Genomic DNA, 17,142 nt, shown 5'->3' with positions numbered 1-17,142 from the left:
GAAGGGCTAACACCTCATGGTACAGTATGTGTCACGCAATCTCACATGCTATGGCGCAGCTTTGTTAAAAAGGGAAGGCACTTTCTGAATACACAATGACAGCTCAATAGAGCAAAACAAAATCTCAGGTTTCTGGTGCTATAAAGAAAAAGTTGACAATCATAGGAAAGAGTTTGTGAATAAACATAGAACACAGATTTGTAATCTACTTTTTTTGCACATCACATCTACATTGCCTGTGGTGAAGATCAAATTCAAATCAAAACATCAAAATAACAAATGATGTAAGAAAATAAAGATCATAGACAATAGTCAAAGTACACTCATCACCCCCAACACCACACAAAACTGTCCAATTAATATACACTGACTTGCTCATAATACTCTCATTTATAATACAAATCAAACATCTCTTAGCTATTACAACATTCATAGATACAATTAGAATACAGTGGTATTCAAGGCTGAATATAAATTTAAAGGGATGGTTTCCCGGACACAGATTAATCCTAGTCCTGGACTAAATCGCCCTTTCAATGGAGAATGTCCATTGAAGACACTTTTTAGTATGTATCTAGGATTAGGCTTAATCTGTGTCCAGGAAACCACCCAAAAGGGTTTCATTTTAACATTGAGTGGAAGGCTGAACACACGTGTTAGAATTGCAATTTTGCATGCAACAATATGCAACATCTCTCAATTCCTCACACACCTTTTTATTAACTGTTCCAAACTGTATCATCAACAAGTTATGCAGTAACAAACCACTAATAAAACTTGCATCTTGATAACATACAGTAGAGTATGTTTCTGTATGTTACAGTATGCATCTGTAGCCCTACTGGAGTTTCTCCCTCTCTTTTTGTCTTCCTATTATGCAATACAGTGACAGTCACCAAGATGATCTTTGCAACAGTGGATGGAATAAAGCGTTTGTTTGTTATTGTGTGTGTCTGAGAGAGACCCTGGGTAGAAGTTGCTCCTAGGCACAGAACCAGAATCAGTTTACCCCCTCCAAATCCTAACTTTATCTGTTAGCAGGTAAAAGCAAAACTGACCATAGATCTGTGTCTTAAAATGTGCAGTCCCACTCTGGGCTCTTTCATGTGTCTTAGTGGACTCAAGGCAACCTTCAACAGTCAACCAGGGGTTTTCACAAAAAACAAAGATTTAAGAGATAAGTGTTTGTGAAATTGTTAAAATGGGTTAGATTTAGTTTGCCTGGTACAACGGAACCAATGAAGTAATCCTTCAAGTAAAACACTTTTAGTCAAAAACTAGTTTCACAATCAATCACACTCTTATACTTTCAAGTGTTTTCCATATTTGAGTCATGTCTGCTAGGTACAGTGGAGAAACCTAAAACCCAGTAAACACTGTGACCCTTTAGTCTGGAGCTATTGATTTACTCCCAGTAGCCTATCCCACAAGCCTATCCAGATGCCATAGAGGTCAGTTGATCTACTCAGTCCTGACTCAATCAAAGAAGAAATGTAAGCTTATTTACCAGTCCATCCTGGTTTTACATGTTCTACAGATCACACAGTGGATCTATAAAGGTCAGGACTCTACTGGTATATCTTGATGTTTAGCCTTCCCAGATGTTATACTGTACAGCAGATCAAGAATAAATCTACTGAGAAATACCACTGCTTATTTACTACAGTACATCCTTTTTCAGTACTGTACATCTAGATATCATAAAGATCAGTGGATTCACAAATGCAATATTCACCAAGAGAACAAACATACTTCTCTCCTAGGGCCAAGTTCAAATTATTCTCGTATTATGCAATACGCATAGATCACACATCACCTACATTTCCTGACAAAGAAACAATGTATCAGACTGAAACACTGACATTTACTGTAGAGAAGATCAGTGGAGATGACTCCCACGAACAAGCCCTCATTGTTACACTGACAGTTGACATTCGATTTTTTTCAATGTGTGGTTTTCCTCTTGTACCTATTGAGACTGACCTTGGCTGTTATCAAACACACAGCGTGTTAAAGAGTAAGTGTATTTGTACTCTTTTTACAGCTCCTCAAGATTAAAATCCTTCTGGTTTTATTACATTCAATATAGGCAGTGGTAAATTAGGCTTTCTTGGACATTTGTCTTATCATAGTTTGCTTAACCCATTGAATTCAGTAGTCTCACAATAAAGTGTTCTTAGGTGAATTAAATAAACAATTTTTTACACCAACTCAAACATTGTGCTTGCATGTCATCATAATAAGTGCACTAAAAAGGAAAACAAAAGATAAAACTTAAAAAAACCCACAGTCAGCCATTCATAAATGAAAATGGCGGTTTGCATATTGAATACCTATGTACAAATACACATTCTTCTTCCTCCGGGGCACAGATATGGCATTTTGAGTTCTGGATAGAGAGGGAGAGAGGGGAACACGCATTGTACTGGCCTCTCCCACAATAGCTCTCATTGGCATATTTTTGCTATAAACCTGAAACCTCCATTGGCAACCTGCCATAATCATATAACCTCCAATCTTCCGAATCACATGACCAGACACCCCCCTCCCCCAAATGCAAACTTTAAAAAGGTGGACACTGGGATGTGACGTCAATAGGAAAAGCGCAGGGCTACCAGAGATAATTTCAAAACAAAGATGGTCAATAATGAGAGGAGACAATTAACTCTAGCACGCATGTCGTGACGGTACGCATGTGCCTACCGTTGTTCACATCTTTACTTACGCCAAATATTTTTGGTAAACATTGCTGTGACTTCCTGGCATGACATCATATCCCAGAGTCTACCTTTAACCATAAGGAGAATGAGGATTAATGTCTAACCCTGACCCCCACTCCCTCCCTCCCTCCCGGTTCAGTAAGCAGGGGGCTGGTACCCTTCATCACCCTGGGGTTGGGCGTGGGGAGTAAAGGGAGGCTGCTGGAAGTTGTCCGGCCCACTGGTTGGGAAGGGGGCATAGGAGGTGGGGGCGTAGGTGGTGGGGGTGTAGGTGGTGGGGTAGGAGGAGGGGTCGTAGGTGGGGGGATAGGGGGTGATGTGTTCCGGAGCGGGCTCGGGGTAGCTTCTGACCAAGTCTTCCACACCGCGACGGTACCTCCCCAAGGCAAAGTAGGTCAGGATTCCCTGTCAACAAGGACAAAGGAAAGGTCAACCAATAACTCAATCTACAGTACATTTCTTCTTTCTGCCCGTCTGTCTGTGTGTCTGCCTCATAGTTAAAAGGTTAAAGAATGACTGCTTTTGTGTTTGATAGTGATTGCCCCAGATTAATATCAAATATACAACTATTCTTGTATTCTTGTGGGAAAAAAATGCTTTTAGGTGCAAAAACAAGGTGCCAACCACTTTGATTACAAAGCCAAAAGCATGGTGTTGCGACTGCCTTTACTACCAATTCCAACATAAGGCGAGCAGCTTTAAACTGTACATTTTGAGAACGAGTCTTAAAATAAAAGTCGATGCTGCAATACCTGGGTTTACAGCAAAATGAAAGTCTTGCGCTACATGAGACTTTTATATTAAAATGTAATTTGGAGGGCGTCATCAGGAAATACTGAAACAATAATTAAAGCAGGATTTGTGTGTACAAGTTATTTTGCTACACATAACGTAAATTCATTCGCCTCTCTTGTGAATCATCACACGGCTTGTGACAGCCCCTCGCCTCTAAAGTTCCAGAGTTCAGGTAAAATTAGGTAAAAAAAACAAACATGGTTACGCCTCTGCCGGAGTCTGTCATATCAATGAATCTGCCCACCTGTGGAGATCAGACAGGTTTGGATAGGTTGAAGCAATTTGGTGAAATCTCCGCCTACCCTATCAGAGAGCATGGTAGAGCAATTACCATAATGCTTATCTGATTATCTCAGATCTCCACAAGTACATTCTAGTACAGGTCTAGGGTTACAGAAAGGTGAAGTGGACATGTGAGACAGGTGTAGTTGCGATCCTCACCCACGTGGCGATGGAGAAGAATGAAAAGGCGATGGTGGCACGGGCTGCTTCCTGTGGTATGCCACCTACATTATGAGTGCGACCCCATTGGTTGGCCAGCACGCAGAAACACACAAACCACAGGAATGTCCACGCCCCTAACACACAGGAAGAAAGGAATGAAATGGTTTTCCCAATAAATGACTCCAGGAACAGCTAGAGTTTCCTAACCATTGTTTGTGCTCAAGCAAATGACAGAACTGTAAAGTGTGTGGAAGGTTGATTCATGTTGTCTTCATTTAGCATAACCAGTGATGTATGAATATTGTGTCAACACAAATTCTCAACACCTGCTTTCACAATACACCATATGACTAAAATGTGTGAAACTTCTGAACCCATGTCATGAAGCTTACTATGTAATGTCAAGCATTACATAACAGCTGGTTTCAAAGTTGTACTGTCATGTGTACTGGGATACAGTAACTACGGTGCATCTCAGGGGAGACTGGTACCGTTCTATGCATTACAATGAGCCCGTCCTCTAATCCATTTGTCCATTTCAGCCTTGATAAGCCTCTCCTCTACAGGATAAAGATATTGATCTACCCTCCCTCTCTGAAGCTACACTTGATCACGTCTGCTTAGTACAATGGAACCAGAATAGTCCCAAAAGTGCAAACTCAAAACTAAATCGAGCACACCCTGATTACTTGCTGTCAAGTATGTGACATTTGTCCATCCATCCAACCATTTATCCATCCATCCATCCATCCATCCATCCATAGTGATAAGGCCGTCTTATGAATTCTGAATGAATTCACAAAGGCCCCTCACCTTTAGACATGATGCAAACAACACTCTTATGGAACTCAAACCAAATAAAAGGCCCCTCACCTGAGAACCCGAGGTCAGCCATGACGGCGTACTTCCTCTCCTGGGCGTTACTCATGAGGGGCAGGTATCCATCCAACAGCAGGAAGGCAACGCACGCCAAGAACGCTATTACCCCGATGCCCACGGCGTAGTGACACGCCGAGTCATTCTGGTTGAAGACGCACTTCGCCTCTGCATTGTGGTAAGGGTTAACGTATCCCTCCGCTGTGATGCACGCAAACACCACAATGGCAAAAATCTATGGAAGGACAAAAGACAGGAAGGAGAAGAAAATATGTTAACAAAAACAAAAGGAGGGAGAGAGGATAGAAGTGTCGTCTTGACTGGATTGAGGAGAAAGAGAAGAGTTAGCAGGAGGTGACTTCATCCATCTATCAATCTCTCTAAAGAGGTTATCAATCTATGAATTAATCAATCAATCTCCTGTATTTGTCTATCCATCCATCCATCCACCAGTGAGGCTGTCCATCAATCTATCCAACAATCCATCTTTCCTTCCATTTATCAGTAAGGCTGTAAATCAATCCATCTATCAATTAATTCAACCATCCATCCATCATATAGTGAGGCGGTCTATCAACCCATCCACCCATCCATAAGTGAGTGAGGCCATCTAATCCACCCATCCATCAGAGAAGCTCTCTATTAATTTATCCCTCCCTCACATTCATTTGGCAAGTAGAATGACAGTAGAGTAAAGTAGAGAGGCATATGATGACATAGTATGTTGTTGTTTTTCATCATGAGCTTTGGACAACTGCTCTAACAGCCATGGGGCATCCATTTCTTGTCTCTTGTTTCCAGTACAGAGGAGAAGAGCAATGAAGAGTAGGCACCATGCCAACATCACCAGGCCTGATGTCATCTCTCCTCATTACCCACCGACCATGTGACCGACTTACTTTTGCTCTGACATACATGAGCAGACACTGGGGGAGTTCCACAAAAAAGTGAACTGGAAAGTGGGAAAGTGAAAGACAATTAGAATGTCTGGAGCGAGAGAAATAGAGAGAGGGTGGGGGGGATTGAATGAGAGAGTGACTGTTGAAAGCAAAGAAAAAAAAAAGAGATTGAAAAAAACAAAAACAATACATGGAAACAGTGAGAGACAGAGAACAGATTGACTAGGTCACTAAGTTCCTCTCTATACTGTGTTGATCTACAGGCTACAGTACACCCCTACGCCATGACATACAGCCATTACACATGTGTGTAGTGTGTGTGTGTGTGTGAGTGAGGGGTCCTTGGCACTCAGAGGGCGGGGGGGGGGGGGGGGGGTGTCACCTTACTTCCCACCTCTCCTTGTTTATACTCCCACAGTAACAGTGATGGGGGGGGGGCAGAGGGCACATTCTGTCCTGGCCGGGCGTATTTACATGTTGTGACACTAGCCAGGCTTAATCACTGTGACAGCGTGGCTCCTATCTTCTCATCTGTTATTGTAGGACTTTAAAACAGCATGAGCAGCAGACATGCTAGTGGCATGTGTATATAAACCCAATGTTTCTATCCATGGAGGCTAATGGAGGTGATTCAGTGAACCACATGCATGTGCTGAGTAGCCTTATCTCAGAAGAGTCTGACTAGGTGAGACTATGAGTAGCCTAACCTCAAAGACCTGAACACTTGTATTAGCTAATGGCATTAGCTCAGCAGGCTAACACAGTTTTATGGAGTTCAGACGACCCTTGTTCAATATCAGTCAGCCACAGACCTGAGGTACAATGACTGACAGTGATACAATGTTGAGAGGGTTTCTGATTGTGTAACTCAGGGTACATCAATGAGAGATAGGGTGTCCAATCCAGGGATAGAACCTCAGGAACAAAAAGTTTCAAAATGTCTTCTTGCGTGCAAGCTTCAACCAGGAATTTCCAGAACTCTCCAGACAAATCAAATCACTCTCAGCAGATCTGCCTAGTGACAAGTGACTGTGGAAGAGCTCACACACAAGTTACTACACACACACACACACACACACACACACACACACACACACACACACACACACACACACACACACACACACACAGGTTACTACACACTCACTCACACTCACACCTCAGCTTGTCTGTGGAAAGTCCCTTTCACAACCTCATGGTCAATAGCAATATGAAACAGCCTTTACCACCATCGTGTAGATTAGAAACAACGACGGGCTGGAACAAAGGTAGCATATATAACAAAACATTTAGTTTCACTTCAAGATGTTTTGAAGTCACAAGTTTGCATCCCCTTTTTCCAAATATCTGCTTCTGCTTTTAAAACAATAACACCTGTTCAGATTTATTTCAAACAAGATTGGTGTATCTGAGGCTTAGAGAGTAATACAGAATAGTGCCCTAACCCTACACCTATAGTGCCAGGTTTCCTGGACACAGATTAAGCCTACCCTATCCTTTGCATAACAAAATCTCCATTGGAGATGCATTTTAGTCTAGGATTAAGGCTTAATCTGAGTCCAAGAAACCAGTCTATAGTGTGTAACAGTTTAATGTCCAATGTCACAGTGACACAATCCATGCATGCTGTCTAGTCCTGGTTAAAAGTGACCAAATTGATAAACATGTATAAACTCCATCACTGTTCGCTAAAATAATGTTACGGTTGTTGTCTGTTAACACAACAGATCTGTCATGCAGCCTGTCCGAAAGAGTGACCAGCATGGCCCCCGTAGCAGCTGTGCTGTGTCATGCCACCAACTGCTATACATCCATTATGACAACAGCAAAATAGCTCAAATTAATCAGTTAATCTCAAAACACTGCTGTGGTACATTGAGGAAGATAGATGTTTTGCGCCAGCAATCCATAAGAGTGATTGGATACCAAGTAACCTCGTCCCTTTCCATTTTCCAATTAATGTAGCCTACGACTCCCTGCAAGTTTTGAGATGAGTTACTTTCCCACAATCACTCACCCAACTAAGGATCCGCACGATAGTTTGAGGTTGTCTGACAAACTTGTTGAAGTCGAAGCCGCCTCCGGCGAGTGAAGCCCCGTACGCACTGGCACCACCCGTCTCCTCCATGTCTCCACACTACACAAGTTCACCCGATCCACGAAGTCACAAGACTAGTGATATGTGCGGTCTTCCTTGTGACTCAACTGACAGATAACTACTTCCAACTACCTTGTTTTTTACGTTGCCGTGTTTCAATTTCCTGAAAGTGAAAGAAGGACCAACCCATCTCAGTGAAGTCACTTTAGTGCGTAACGTTAGGTGGGCTTGATTTATTTGCTCCGGTGTGGCGGCCGGCGAAGACTTCCACATAGCTGCGCCCTGCTGACGGCGCGGGGACTTAAATCAAGTGTAGCTATAATATCTGAGGGATTGTCGTTAAAGTGACCAACCTCATGAAAAATGTGTAATTGTAAATTAACAAGATGTGACCTATTCGATTGGACACTTTGGCCTACAAGTAACGAGAAAAATAACAACAAATGGAGACAGAAACATATGATTACATTTTAATCGACATAAGAAACCTTGATATGAATGTTTCACCTCGAGGACAACACCAGGCTTCTTTCTCTCTGTTCATAGGTGCCCTGGGCTCTTAATGAGTTACAGTCAGTATCAGAATGGGTGATTAACAATAAACTGGTCCTAAATACATCTAAAACCAAATGCATTGTATTCGGTCCAAACAGTCTTTCAGACCTAAACCTCACCTGGAGTTGAGCAGGTTGAAAAAGCTGTAATGTACCAACTGTAATTTACTTCGTAGATTGTTCCAGCAGTAAGGTGCACCAAAACTAAAAGGGGATTTACCCAATTCGGTGGAGACCGAGGAACCTCAAGAGTTAACCAACTTTGAAGTATTTTGTTTTCTCTTGGTGTCTTGCCAATATATGACTCTTATCTTATTTTATTGTTTTAATTAATAAGATTTAATTTTTATTTATTGTTATATTATCTTGTGTTGTTCTTGTATATAACTATTCTGTCTATAGCTGTTCTGTACTCAGTCATGTGTTTTATGTTTTATGTGGACCCATGGAAGAGTAGTGGCTGCATGTGCAGCAGCTAATCCTAATAAACAAATACACCCAGGGTATTTCTCTCTATGAAGGGTATTTTCTCTCTATGAAAAAAGAAAAAAGTTTCCCTTCAAAATGTTTCTAATGCGTGTGCGAGCTTCAACCTGGAATTTCCAGTACTTCCAGTACAAGTCAAATCACTCTCGTCAGCTCTGCCTAGTAACAGGTGACTGTGGAACACACACACACACACACACACACACACACACACACACACACACACACACACACACACACACACACACACACACACACACACACACACCAAATAGAGAACTTGACGTTCTGCAAACGTAAACGACCAAATTGAAGGGGGGGGGTTCTCTCTCTCTCTCTCTCTCTCTCTCTCTCTCTCTCTCTCTCTAGCTCTCTAGCTTATCTAATGGTACATCTTCCTCCATGGTCTTCAACCTTAGAGCCTCCTCGATCTGTGGCCACTCATCTGTGGATTCTACAGATCCCTGTGAAGAGTAAAAACAGATGAACTGAAACAGACGGACAGACAGACACATAGCCACAGACAGACTGCCTGACTGCCTGACTGACTGACTGACTGACTGACTGACTGACTGATTGACGATTCAATGATTAACATGATTAATAACATTTATCCAAACAAATTACCTGATCAGGTTCATCAATTCTAGCTGTTCTCACCACATCCACATCTTCCATGTATTCCTCTTCACCCTTTATAATCACAGATAGTGATTAATTAATTCATACCTCATTATGATATTATATATGTCATGATTAAGGCTTAAAGTTTTTCCTGAATATGACCATTAACCAATTCCATGTAGCCCATATAGCTAGGGCTTTAACCTGTCACCTACAGTAGCGCTAGGCCATGAACGAATAGTAATATAATATAATATAATATTTAGTAGGCATTTTCAGTATGCAAAATTTACAAAACGTACCAATTACTTTACCAATATACTGGTAAAGTGATTGCATCACAATCCAAAAATACCATGACGATGACAAACATAGCAAGGTTGTATAGAAAGCTCCATAGAATACTGCAAATATAGCTATTTAAGGTAGATTGTTGAACATGATCAAATATTTGTATTTGATATTGGAGACATGTGTGCTAGTACAAGTAACTGTGGCCAGTTGCTAATATAGCTGAAAACCGACTTGAAAATAAAACCTGCACAGTTTTACACACTGTCTCCGTTTCTCGGATGATGGGGAAAGCAAAATAATGAAGAATATTCAATGATATTATGGTGCGAGAACAGCAGCCAAATATAAACATTTCTATGTCAGTTTTTCAGCATATTACCATGAACAACATGGTTAAGCTACAGATGACGGTTTCCCATTATGAATAAGGTGTAATACGTTGTAATTTGGTGCTTACTGCATACATTTTACTAAACAGTCGGCTCTAAATAGTATGTAGTATGGTTAGTATGTAGTATTTTCAGTAAACAATAAGCAGTACGAGCTTTCGGTCAGTGCCGTACAATTTTTCATGGTCAGGTTGAGCAGTCAGAAAAAACTTAGGACCCTGATGAGTGAATCTTTGGACTTGAACAAGATGGCCAACCCACCACCTCGTCATCATCAGCTACCATCATGCTGTCCATCTCCAGATCCAACCTGAGAAAAATGGAGGAATATAGGGTACTCGAAATTCCTTACAGTCACCTAATCCCCAATAGTAGTACCCTAGTCCATACCCTCTATGCAATTATGGACATCTCAGTGGATCGGACAGGTGTAAATAATATGCTAAAAATAACAGGAAGAGCATAGAAGGGTAATATGCACATCCCAAAACCAGTTGCTTGGCAAAAATGATATACAATATTTGAAGAAACAAGAGGCCTGCACACTATATACATGCTCTATAAATGCAGCATTAAAGTACTGGGGGACTCTTGTTTCTTGAAAAGTGACAAGTAGGCCATCAGAGAGCGAAGCCTGTTTAACAGCTGGAAATAGTGGACATGGTTAAAATGACCGGACAGGCTGAAACTGATGAAGGATTCACTTACAGAGATTTTTCACTGTATTGTCTTCGGGCTAAGAGAAAAACAAGCAAAAGTGGAAAAAATATGAACTGTTGATAGTCGTAAAGAGAGACGTGCAAAGTAGAGAGAGGCAGAGGAGGAACGGGTATGAAGGAGTGAAAGAGAGAGGAGAAAGAAACGTAAAGGTAAAGTGAGAAAAAGACAGTGGAAAACGAATAGAGCAGGATCGATGAGTCTGAAGTAACTTACTGTACACCAGTCCAAAGCAACAGCAGGCTATCACCAAAGACACCAGGGACAGGAAACAGCCCAACACTACAGCCACCACCACCGTGGGGAGGTGGTTCAGCACTGAGGAGGTAAACACAGGTAAACAATAAACATAAACATACATTTAAAAAAACATCCTACAAATATCTGCCAGGTTCGAGTACAACTCAGTGGCTGACACTGTTAGAAGAAAGTGACTCAAAACATGCGTATTGTGTTTTGAAACCGTAAAAAAGTGGTGTACCTAAGCTAAGATGTTTTGGCAGGCTGTGTCATCCATGTAATCAAATACTGTAAGTGAACAGTCAATGATAAAATAAGCTATGAGAGAGAAAACATGCACAGTGTGATAATAATGATATTTGCAGCATAAAGAAATATAGATTAAATAATACAGTATAGCAATCTGCAAAGATGGGGCTTGAACACTGATCATTTGTTCTTCAGGCAACTACTCTATCCACTACGAGAGAGAGAGAGAGAGAGAGAGAGAGGCAGGCAGTCAGATAGATACACCTGCATCGTGATTTTGATTGAATACAACTCTTTAGAGATTTGTGATGTCAAAGCAACGACACTAGAGAGCCATACCGAGGCATATCTCTGTAAGAACCAGAAAAAGATAACAAAATGATATATTATCGAACAAGTACCCTCTTTATCGATGTACAGCTCCTCACTGCTTATGACGGTGGTGTTATCAAAGCTGTCTGACACCTCACAGTGGTAGGTTCCAGCGCTGCTCCTGCCTACAGAGAGGTGGAGAATGGAGTGGTGCGGTGGCTGGTGGACCACCCAGTAGAAAGTTCCGTGGCCTTCTAAAACAGTAGTGTTTAGAAACCAGCGGTACCGGGGGAAGGTTCCTCTCCCCATGGAGCAGTAGAAGGTCAGGCCCACCACAGCAAAGTTCCTCCCTACGTCATAGTCATAACGCATAGCAACAGAACCACCTACAGTCACTGTGGGAGACAGGAGACAGGCAGTCAGATAGATAGAGAGAGAGAGAGAGAGACAGGCAGTCAGATAGATAGAGAGAGAGACAGGCAGTCAGATCGATAGAGAGAGAGAGAGACAGGCAGTCAGATCGATAGAGAGAGAGAGAGACAGGCAGTCAGATAGATAGAGAGAGAGACAGGCAGTCAGATCGATAGAGAGAGAGAGAGACAGGCAGTCAGATCGATAGAGAGAGAAAGAGAGAGAGAGAGACAGGCAGTCAGATAGATAGAGAGAGAGAGACAGGCAGTCATATAGATAGAGAGAGAGACAGGCAGTCAGACAGATAGATAGATAGAGAGAGAGAGACAGGAAGTCATATATATAGATAGAGAGAGAGACAGGCAGTCAGATACAGAGATAGAGAGAGAGAGAGAGAGAGAGAGAGAGAGAGAGACAGGCAATCAGACATATATATATATAGAGAGAGACAGACAGTCAGATAGATAGATAGAGAGAGAGAGATAGATAGAGATAGAGATAGAGACAGGCAGTCAGATAGATAGAGAGATAGAGAGAGATAGGCAGTCAGATAGATAGATAGAGAGAGAGAGAGAGAGAGAGATAGATAGAGATAGAGACAGGCAGTCAGATAGATAGAGAGATAGAGAGAGATAGGCAGTCAGATAGATAGATAGAGAGAGAGAGAGAGAGAGAGATAGATAGAGATAGAGACAGGCAGTCAGATAGATAGAGAGATAGAGAGAGATAGGCAGTCAGATAGATAGATAGATAGATAGAGAGAAATAGGCAAACAGATACCTGTAGATGGCTCTATTTTATTATGTAGATATATAGAATCATGTCATGAACATGACAGGCGTGCAGGCAGGCAGGCAGGCAGGCAGACAGACAGACAGGCAGGCAGACAGACAGGCAGGCAGACATACCTCGGTATCATGTATCATGTATAGGTCATAAACTGGTGACCCTACCCACTTCCATGGCCATCCTGCGACTGTATGCCTGACGGTCTCCGTTCTCCGCTCTGCACTGCAGATAGCTGACGGGCCGGTCCAGAACCACTGGGAGGGTAAACGTGGCATTCAGCTGGTCAACAGTCTCTGCGGTGACCAACCCTGAGCTGTTGTACAGCGAGAAGGTGATGGGCAGAGTTCCCCTACTCGATTGGCAGGTGACGAAAGCGGAGTAGGTACCACCCTCTTCCTTTTGCACGGTGAAGGAGATATCGGGGTCGGACACAAGCTCTAAACCAATAAGAGTTGAGGATGAATCAAATAATAAAATTTTAAATGTTCACAAAATATAAAGCAATATGAGGGTAGTTAGGGGTAGTTTGTTCTTAACCAATGGGATGGGGTAACAGACCCACAGAATTAGAATTTATAGTTATATTAAGGGATATTCCCTTTACAATCAATGGTCTTTAATGGGTGGACAGGCCACCATCTTTGATGTACAGCAAGAAGGTGTAGGTCCTTTCTATTAACTCTAATTCTATGGTTAGACCATTGTCTCATTAACACAAAGTCTAGAATTGCCAACTGGATCTTTGAGAGAGAAGAGTCTGTAATAGTAATGACAGCTGACCTTTAACCTTGATGTTCACAGCCGTGCTGTTTGAGATGTACACTTGTGTGTCGTTGAGCTTGTTGGTAGCAACACACATATAGGCCCCGCTATCCTGAGGGGTGGTTCTGTAGATGACAATTTTTGTTTTGCTTTATTTAGTTTTCAGATATCTTGGAATATCTTTGAACACACTAAACATCGAACACTGTTTTTGGAAAGTAAAGACTATTCTTTTGATTCAAGATTTTTGTCTCTGAGTCGTGCGATTGAGTCCTCCGCCTGCGTACTACAGTCATTACAGTTTTTCCTGAAACAAAACTGTTTTCATAGTCAGGGGAGGTGTTCAGCTAAAAGTCTGAGCTCTCAATATACAATATATTGTAATATCTCATAACATATAACATAAAGAGATATCGTGCCTGTAGATGATCAGTTGTTCCTGTGCTTGATAGTGGAGAGGAGACTTGGGGACCAGCTGTCCATCCACCAGCCAGCTATAGGACATGTGTGTCCCTCTAGTCACGTTACAACGCAGAGACAACGTCTCCCCTTTGTAGAACTCCACCACATCTGACTGGACAATGACCTTTGCTCCCTTCACTGGGACTGCATGATGACCATATAGAAACACAATGACAAAGGCTAACGTTACCATAAACCATGCTTTTAACCTACCTCTTTCCATAAATCCAGTGAATTGGAAAAAGGGTAAAGGAGGAAAGAAAGTATAAGAGGGATAGGAGAAGGAGTTGTGTACAGTACTGTTAACAAAGGCACTTACACTGGTCAGGTTGCTATGGCATATCAGGTGTCAATCCACTTGAAGATGTTGTGTAAATGTAACAGTGAATTTAAACTGTGTCATGTAACCAGTACGGCAAAGCTCCAAGTGTCCAATTGAGCTTCGGAGACTCACCAACCACCCTGAGGGAGTGTCTGAGGCTGACGGTCGGCTGGATGTCTGTGTTGTTCTGGACACTGGCCACACACACCAGGTCTCCTTCATAGGAGGACGTGATGATCAGAGGGATGTTAACCATCTCCCCTGATAAGGACGTGTAGACCCCTATGGCCTTGGAGCGCTCCGACTCTCTGGATGAAAACAATAACAACATGGAATGAGCACCCTGCACTTCACATTTTGAAAAGGTTTTCCCACCAAGGGACCTGAGGTCTATAGATTCTCCTGGTAAAGTTACATGGTCAGGAAAATCTCATGTCTTAGACATCATTCCTCATGGTAGGACCACCCATAGAGTTCTGGCTCTCTGTCCCATTCATTGCATTTGTAACAGCATGAGGGGCGCCATGTTGTCAACTAGGGTGGAACTTCCTGTGAGCTGGTAAGGCATCAGCCAATTGGATCAACGCGTTATCTACTTCTTCAATGGGTTTATCTATAGATCGTCAATGGCTTCCAGGTACATGACACTATTACTACTGGTGCTAATAAATGACTGACCTGAGACAAGCTGAGATGATACTACCACTCCAGCACAGCAGGTGGCAGTGTATCACCAACAATTTGATTTATGGCCACTCAAATCACAGAAGATGAAGTTGACTACATAGCGTTCCCAAATACTCACAGTTGATTTAGGGGGGTGCGCTATCTAGTGATGTTCCCACCTGAACAACTGAAGCAGGATAGGTTCCTCCTCTGGGAAATCTATCACCACACACTGGAAGTACTCTATGGCGCCTTCCAGGGCCACAGAGGGGCCAAACAGAAATGGCTGGCCCAGGTCTGAGGCACCTGGGGAGGGTTTGAGACACACACAAGATGTATAGAGTCACATGGTGTGTATGGACACACACATTAGACACACAACTTGCACGGACACACACACGGACACACACGGACACACACACACACACACACACACACACACACACACACACATTACACATGTGTAATGGCTGTATGTCATGGCGTAGGGGTGTACTGTAGCCTCCCTGTAGACCAACACAGTATAGACAGGAACTTAGTGACCTAGTCAATCTGTTCTCTGTCTCTCACTGTTTCCATGTATTGTTTTTGGTTTTTTTCTATCTCTTTTTTTCCGGCTCTTTGCTTTCAACAGTCAACAGTCAGTTACACTTACTGGTCTCCTGGCAGCAGCTGTGCAAACCTGAGAAGAAAACAACAGTTAGTTCAATAACCAACCCCACCTTTTTTTACCCCCCCCCACCTCAAAAAAAGGAAGATACAATAGCCATGATAACAAGAAAAGTACAACTTACCCAATATTATTACCAACAATATGAAGAACCTCATACTCCATGTGTATCCAAATAACATCTGAATCCTCAATTAGTATGCATAGGAAACAATAATTGTTCGAATTTCTGTTGGTGAGTGTTGTATGTTTTGGTTCTGACTGAAGAAGCAGCTCATTCAGTGATAGTATGGGTGCTGTGGTGGTGGGGGATGGTGTTGAATGAAGGGTGGAGGCACTGAGAGAAACTGGCGCAAGCAGGAGGCAGGAGCCGATACGCAAACCGAAAAGAAGTTAACCCAGTAACTCACCCATCACCACACACACACACACACACACACACACACACACACACACACACACACACACACACACACACACACACACACACACACACACACACACACAGACGGACACACACACACACAGACGGACACACACACACACACACAACACCACTGACATGTGCATAGAACTGATAATGCTACACCCCACCCCTTCTGTATTTCCTCTCTCTCACTCTAAAAATGGCTGCAATATGGGTGAAGGTGTGAAATCCATTCATTCAAGGAGTGTGAGAATAAACATTTTGAAATATCATATCTATGATTACAAATGACAAAAACATTAAAATAGAGCTCCAGGAGTAGCAAGAAATGACACCAGAATCAAGCTGTGATGTCATACAGTAGCACCAAGAACGTCCATAGACTAACAACCCGCTGAAAAATGCTTCAACTTTATTGGTATAACAGAGATGTTACATTCTAATTATTTCTACAGTATTGTTCTATCAGTGACAGTTGTTTTGCATCTAAGCCTTAAAAAGGGAATCGTGTTTTAAAAAAATCAACTACAGAGAATTATATATTATGTATTATGTAATTATATATTATGCTTAATATTATATTATTAATATTATGCTTCTGTGGTTTTCAATACTGGAGGAACGTCTGTCTGAGGTTAGATGTTCTGCAGTGTCATCCTGTCATATTGTGATCTCCAGAGTCTATGAAGAGAAGGAGAGAGGGAGAAAAATTATCATTAAGGAGCCAGAGGAGGATGGGTCCCCCTTGGGGCCTCTCAAGGTTTCTCCCCACCGGGTTTGCTACAGTTGGGTGTTAGTTCATATTGATCGTATTGTATTTATTGTTTATACTGTTTGTATTGTTCTTGTTGTAAAGCACTTTGAGACAATTGTCTTTGTTTAAAAAGTGCTATACAAATGCATTTGATTGACTGATTGATCAACTGTGTCATCTTT

General features: G+C 42.1%; 3 protein-coding genes across 7 annotated transcripts in view; all 3 read right to left on the bottom strand.

Moving 5' to 3' along the window:
* Positions 1-280: 280 nt before the first annotated feature.
* On the bottom strand, positions 281-7,970 carry syngr2b (synaptogyrin 2b). The gene is made up of 4 exons (XM_083696764.1): positions 7,752-7,970; positions 4,833-5,070; positions 3,957-4,093; positions 281-3,125 (listed from the first exon to the last, which is right to left on the bottom strand). Exons 1-4 carry the CDS (start codon positions 7,860-7,862, stop codon positions 2,856-2,858), a joined length of 756 nt encoding a protein of 251 aa, XP_083552890.1. The 5' UTR covers positions 7,863-7,970; the 3' UTR covers positions 281-2,855.
* An 886-nt stretch (positions 7,971-8,856) lies between these two features.
* LOC310823876 (platelet endothelial cell adhesion molecule) lies at positions 8,857-16,009 on the bottom strand. Of its 3 annotated transcripts, none has more exons than XM_083696762.1 (13): positions 15,904-16,009; positions 15,765-15,791; positions 15,289-15,415; positions 14,576-14,751; positions 14,079-14,265; positions 13,678-13,784; positions 13,062-13,334; positions 11,787-12,092; positions 11,113-11,214; positions 10,888-10,915; positions 10,441-10,489; positions 9,500-9,565; positions 8,857-9,336 (listed from the first exon to the last, which is right to left on the bottom strand). In XM_083696762.1, exons 1-13 carry the CDS (start codon positions 15,959-15,961, stop codon positions 9,238-9,240), a joined length of 1,605 nt encoding a protein of 534 aa, XP_083552888.1. In that variant the 5' UTR covers positions 15,962-16,009; the 3' UTR covers positions 8,857-9,237. The 3 variants fall into 3 exon arrangements, 2 of the variants coding, with proteins under 2 accessions (XP_083552888.1, XP_083552889.1); XR_014554984.1 differs by having other exon boundaries at positions 9,293-9,336; positions 10,354-10,489; XM_083696763.1 differs by lacking the exon at positions 10,441-10,489 and having other exon boundaries at positions 9,209-9,336.
* A 589-nt stretch (positions 16,010-16,598) lies between these two features.
* The window catches only part of LOC310823828 (Fc receptor-like protein 5), a 5,345-nt gene continuing 4,801 nt past the window's right edge, over positions 16,599-17,142 (bottom strand). For all 3 annotated transcript variants that reach the window (XM_083696698.1, XM_083696700.1, XM_083696699.1), the window contains one exon: positions 16,599-16,887. In XM_083696698.1, the coding sequence (XP_083552824.1) occupies positions 16,867-16,887 (21 nt within the window). In that variant the 3' untranslated portion in view covers positions 16,599-16,866. The remainder of the gene's footprint in view (positions 16,888-17,142) is intronic.

The sequence above is a fragment of the Argentina silus genome (assembly GCF_951799395.1).
Source record: "Argentina silus genome assembly, chromosome: Y".
Taxonomy (NCBI): Eukaryota; Metazoa; Chordata; class Actinopteri; order Argentiniformes; family Argentinidae; genus Argentina; species Argentina silus.
The sequence above is the reverse complement of the archived record's forward strand: the minus strand, read 5'-3'. Positions and strand labels throughout refer to the sequence as shown.

What these genes read in the sequence shown, in the direction of transcription:
- LOC310823876 (XM_083696762.1), bottom strand. Translation starts at nt 15,961, where the DNA reads ATGTTATTTGGATACACATGGAGTATGAGGTTCTTCATATTGTTGGTA. An exon ending in GAACAACTGATCATCTACAG is followed by an intron (nt 13,785 to 14,078) that starts GCACGATATCTC and finishes TGTCATCTACAG; the next exon opens with AACCACCCCTCAGGATAGCG. An exon ending in GAATTGATGAACCTGATCAG is followed by an intron (nt 9,337 to 9,499) that starts GTAATTTGTTTG and finishes TACTCTTCACAG; the next exon opens with GGATCTGTAGAATCCACAGA.
- syngr2b (XM_083696764.1), bottom strand. Translation starts at nt 7,862, where the DNA reads ATGGAGGAGACGGGTGGTGCCAGTGCGTACGGGGCTTCACTCGCCGGA. An exon ending in GGCTGACCTCGGGTTCTCAG is followed by an intron (nt 4,094 to 4,832) that starts GTGAGGGGCCTT and finishes CCTGTGTGTTAG; the next exon opens with GGGCGTGGACATTCCTGTGG. An exon ending in TCTTCTCCATCGCCACGTGG is followed by an intron (nt 3,126 to 3,956) that starts GTGAGGATCGCA and finishes CCTTGTTGACAG; the next exon opens with GGAATCCTGACCTACTTTGC.